The sequence below is a fragment of the Crinia signifera genome, chromosome 5, assembly GCF_055691185.1.
Source record: "Crinia signifera chromosome 5, ASM5569118v1, whole genome shotgun sequence".
In the NCBI taxonomy this organism is placed as follows: domain Eukaryota; kingdom Metazoa; phylum Chordata; class Amphibia; order Anura; family Myobatrachidae; genus Crinia; species Crinia signifera.
Genome location: NC_139221.1, coordinates 278,376,577 through 278,381,291, shown reverse-complemented (window position 1 = coordinate 278,381,291; position 4,715 = coordinate 278,376,577). Strand labels below are relative to the sequence as shown.

General features: G+C 44.9%; 1 protein-coding gene across 1 annotated transcript; it reads left to right on the top strand.

Annotated features, from left to right (window-relative positions):
- Positions 1-252: 252 nt before the first annotated feature.
- LOC146081104 (uncharacterized) lies at positions 253-4,248 on the top strand. The gene is made up of 2 exons (XM_083189069.1): positions 253-2,544; positions 3,031-4,248. The coding sequence occupies exon 1, from the start codon at positions 1,611-1,613 to the stop codon at positions 2,511-2,513; it is 903 nt and encodes a 300-aa protein (XP_083045195.1). The 5' UTR covers positions 253-1,610; the 3' UTR covers positions 2,514-2,544; positions 3,031-4,248.
- The last annotated feature ends 467 nt before the right edge of the window (positions 4,249-4,715 follow it).

The window sequence follows — 4,715 nt, the reverse complement described above, 5'->3', positions numbered from 1 at the left end:
GTCAGACAGCGGGAAGAGGGGAGGCTAGGCCCAGCGTTAGGCAAAGCGGAATCCCCAATTAGGATTAAGGAGTTGGAGAAGTGGTTGAGGCTCTATCCTCTTAGGGAGGAGGCAGCCTTTTTATTAGATGGGTTCTCATTAGGTTTTCGTTTACCAATAGTGGATAGGGTGATGGCATCAGCAGCTAGGAATTTAAAGTCGGCTAGAGAATTCCCGGAGGTGGTTGAGAAAAAGGTAGAGAGTGAAGTTAAGTTGGGTAGGATGGTAGGGCCTTTCGAGGAGCCACCAATAGCGGGCCTATGCATTTCTCCGCTAGGGGTGGTTCCTAAGAGGGAACCGGGGAAGTATAGGTTAATACAACACCTATCTTACCCGGAAGGGGGATCAGTAAACGAAGCGTTAGATCAAACGGTTTGTAGCGTGAGCTACGAATTATTTGATCAGGCTTTGGTCCTAGTGCGGAGCTATGGGCAGGGAGCCCTTATGGCTAAGATAGATATAGAGTCCGCGTTCAGGATCTTGCCATTACACCCAGATTCGTTTAGGTATATGGGTTTTAAATTAGGGGGCAGGTATTATATTGATAGATGTTTACCGATGGGTTGTTCAGTCTCTTGTTCTTTCTTTGAGTGTTTCAGCACCTTCTTGCAGTGGTGCATTAAGGCGGGGTGTAAGCAGCAGGGAGTGACTCATTATCTTGATGACTTTTTGCTAATAGGTCCTGCTGGTACAGAGGTGTGTGCAGAGTTACTTTTTTCAACAAAGGCATTGTTTAGGGTTTTAGGCGTGCCCATAGCGGGTGAAAAAACAGAAGGCCCAGCGGAAAAGATATCTTATTTAGGTATTGAAATAGATACGCGGAAGGGGATGTGCAGGCTTCCAAGGGACAAGGTGGATAGGTTGAAGGAGCAGTTGGAGTCATTTTTGGGGGTTAAGAGGGTCTCGTTGAGGCAATTGCAGTCATTGTTAGGTTTGATGAATTTTGCCTGTAGGGTTATTCCTATGGGGCGGGTTTTTTGTAGAAGACTGGAAAGGGCCACAGTGGGGGCTAAAAAGCCCCATCATCTAGTCAGAATTTCGGGGGAATTGAAAGAGGATTTGAGAGTGTGGCTTTGCTTTGTGCAGAATTTTAATGGGGTTAGGATTTGGCAGAGGCCGGTGAAGAATGAAGAATTGCAGTTGTTTACAGATGCATCAGGAGCTAAGGGATTCGGTGCATATTTTAAGGGGCATTGGTGTGCAGAACCGTGGCCGGATTCGTGGAGGTTGAGGGGGTTTACGGGCAATTTATTACTTTTGGAATTGTTCCCGATTATTGTGGCTGTTGAATTGTGGGCAGGGAAGATTTCAAATAATAGTATTGTCTTTTGGTGTGACAACTTAGGGGTCGTTCACTCGATCAATAACCAGAGGTCAGTTTGCCCGGAGGTAATGCGCTTGCTTAGACATCTCATTTTGCGTTGTTTGCAGGAAAACATTTCCTTTACTGCTAGGCATGTTCCAGGGGTGAGAAATGAGATTGCAGATGCTTTATCTAGATTTCAATGGGATAGATTTAGGGGGTTGGCACCAGCAGCAGATGCAGAGGGCGTCATTTGTCCTGTTCATTTATGGCAGATCATAGAGCCGGCATCGAAGGTTTAGCTCTGAAGGCATTGGCACCAAGTACGCTGAGAACGTATTCAGCGGCTTGGAACGAATGGTCGGTTTTTTCTGCAAGGTTGGGTGAGGGTAAGTGTCAAGAGGAGGCCATGTTGGAATTTGTTTGGTCATGTCATGAGGAAGGAAGGTCTAGAGCGGCAATGTCAGGTATTTTAGCAGGGATCGCTTATTTTTCAAAACTAAAGGGCCTAAAGGACCCAACTAAATCTTTCATTTTGTCCAGGGCATTGAAGGGTTGGGCGAAGGAGCAAAAGGGGGTAGGGGATTTGAGAAGGCCAATAGATCCGGGTCTGCTTCAGGAGTTAGTTAAAGCAGTATCAGGGATAGCTTTCGATGGATTCGAGGTAGCCTTGTTCAGTTTAGCATTTGTTTTAGCTTTTTTCGGGGCATTCAGAGTAGGGGAGTTAGTTGCTAGGAGTAAGGCGTGTTTGATTTCAGGAATCTTGAGGGAAAATGTTTTAATAAAAGAAGACCTTATTTTAGTTAAGATTCAAAGGTCAAAGACAGACCAGCTGGGAAGAGGGCGGTGGATTTCTCTAAAGGCAGAAGAGAAGAAGGGGATATGCCCAGTAGAAATGGCGAGGAAGTTTGAGTCGGTTAGGCCGATTGGGGGAGCTCAGTGGTTGGTACATAGGGACGGGACGCCGCTGACCAAATTTCAGTTCTGTAATGTACTTAATAAGTGTTTAGTGGCTTTAGGTTTGCCGGAAGGGGATTATGGGTCACACTCTTTTAGGATAGGTGCAGCTACTTGCGCGGCAGCAGCAGGCGTTTCAGAAGAGGCGATAAAGCGCTTAGGGCGTTGGAAATCCGCTGCATTTAAGTCTTACATTAGGGAAGATAGGTTATAAAGAGTGCGCTCCTGGCGAGTTTGTTCTTTAGGTAAGGAAAGAAAAACAGTTTGTATCCCTATTGCACACTGAATGAGAAATATACATATAATAATCAGACAATGCAGAGATCTTGGTTGCATATATCTGCAGATATAGGGTTAAGCCCCCAGGCCGTACGTCAAGGCGTCTCTGTCACTGGGGGTCCCTAACACTGGGTATGGGTCTGGGGTGTGGGCCCCCAACATGCCGACACAGGCTAATCACACCTTCACCTCCCTACATAGCACTTATGTGCTTCTTATTTAACACTTACTAATTTTCATTTGTGTGCTGCCCTGGAGTAGTCAGCCTGTATCTGCAGATATATGCAACCAAGATCTCTGCATTGTCTGATTATTATATGTATATTTCTCATTCAGTGTGCAATAGGGATACAAACTGTTTTTCTTTCCTAACCAGATTTACCCCTCCCTGTTGGCACCTGAATGACAGACCTCTGATTGAGCAGCTTACCAATAAAAATGTTGTTCTTTAGGTAACCCAGGGCCATAAGCCGCCTGCCTTTTATAAAGGGGGATTGGATGGCGTTTCACTTTTTTCCTCTTAAAATCTGAGGTTTTGTGTTGTTCACATCCATCTGGGTCGCCTAAAAAACTGAGTTTACCTTTCCTTGGCTAGTTACTTTAGCATAAGTTAATTAAGAATGAGTTCTAATGCTATTTTACATAATTTTGTTATAGGTTCGGATGATGTGGTGGGTAGGGTGTGGATTGTGGGACATTCATACGTGTATTGGGCAGGAAAGCATGAGATTAAGTCAGGTAATAGTAAGGTGAAATGGATAGGAATTAGGGGTCTTTCCTGGTTTAGGATTTGGGACTTATTGTTGGCCTCAGAGAAAAAATGGGGTGTTCCTGATGTGCTAGTTATTCACGCCGGAGGCAATGACTTAGGGTCATGCAAGGGCGTCGAATTGATTATAGCAATAAAAGAAGACCTCCAGGGCATGAGAGAAAGATGGCCAGACGTGAGATTGTGCTGGTCGGAAATAATTCCGAGAAGGGTATGGAGAGGGACACAAGGAGGAGCTGCTTTGGACAGGGTAAGGAGGAAGATTAATGCAGCAGTGTCCAAATTTATGTGGAGCATTGGAGGTGTGGTGATCAGGCACCCAGGAATAAAATATGAGGCCGTGGAGCTCTATAGAGCAGATGGAGTGCATTTGAATAGAGAGGGGATGAAGCTGTTTGTCACAGCCTTGCTGGGGGGTGCTGGATAGGGGAGGGTGTTTAGTTTAAAGTGGCGGACTTCGGCCTTCTTTGGCGGCCTTGTTTTGGCGGAGAGCATGGCTCCTCGGTTTAAAAGAGATTAGCGTGACAGAAATTGACTAGCATTTCCCTGTGACAGTGGCGAGTCGGTCACTACCTTAGGGGGGGACCAGGTCAACATCTGAGGGATGGGCAAAGGCTAGGCCAATTTAGGGGAAATGGAGCTACTCAGTAATGGTCACGCAGGGCGTGGTCGAGGCCACGCCCATTTATTTAGTTATTCATAAGCTATTGCCGAGGGGCCATGCTGCTTGGCCACTTTTTGATTAATTAATTCAATCCAGCCATTCGATTTAATAAATTCTGGCTGTGAGCTTTATTTTCCAATTTATACAGTTGTCTGAGTCATTATTTATTGTCTACGAGTCCAGTTATTTGTGTCCGAGTCTTTATTTCAATTGCGTCGTTTTCTGAGTAATAAAACATATGGGTGACTTAACAGTTTCTTATATAGCACACACATATTCTGCAGCGCTTTACAGAGTATATTTGAACATTCACCTCAGTCCCTGCCCCAGTGGAGCTTACAATCTATATTCCCTACCACATGCACACACAGACATTATAGGGTTAATTTTGTTGGGAGCCAATTAACCTACCAGTATATTTTTGGATTGTGGGAGGAAACTGGAGTACCCGGAGGAAACCCACGCAAGTAAGGTGAAGAATATACAAACTCCACATAGTTAGAGCCATGGTGAGAATCGAACGCATGACCTCAGTGCTGTGAGGCAGTAATGCTAACCATTACACAATCCGTACTGCCTAATTCGCTTGTTCTAGGTCTATTGCTCCAATTGAATGTGTTCTACAAATAAATATGAGATTTTTAAATAAATCACTATTTGGAAAATCAAAGCGACAGAAAATCAAAGGGGTCTTAAGCTGGCTC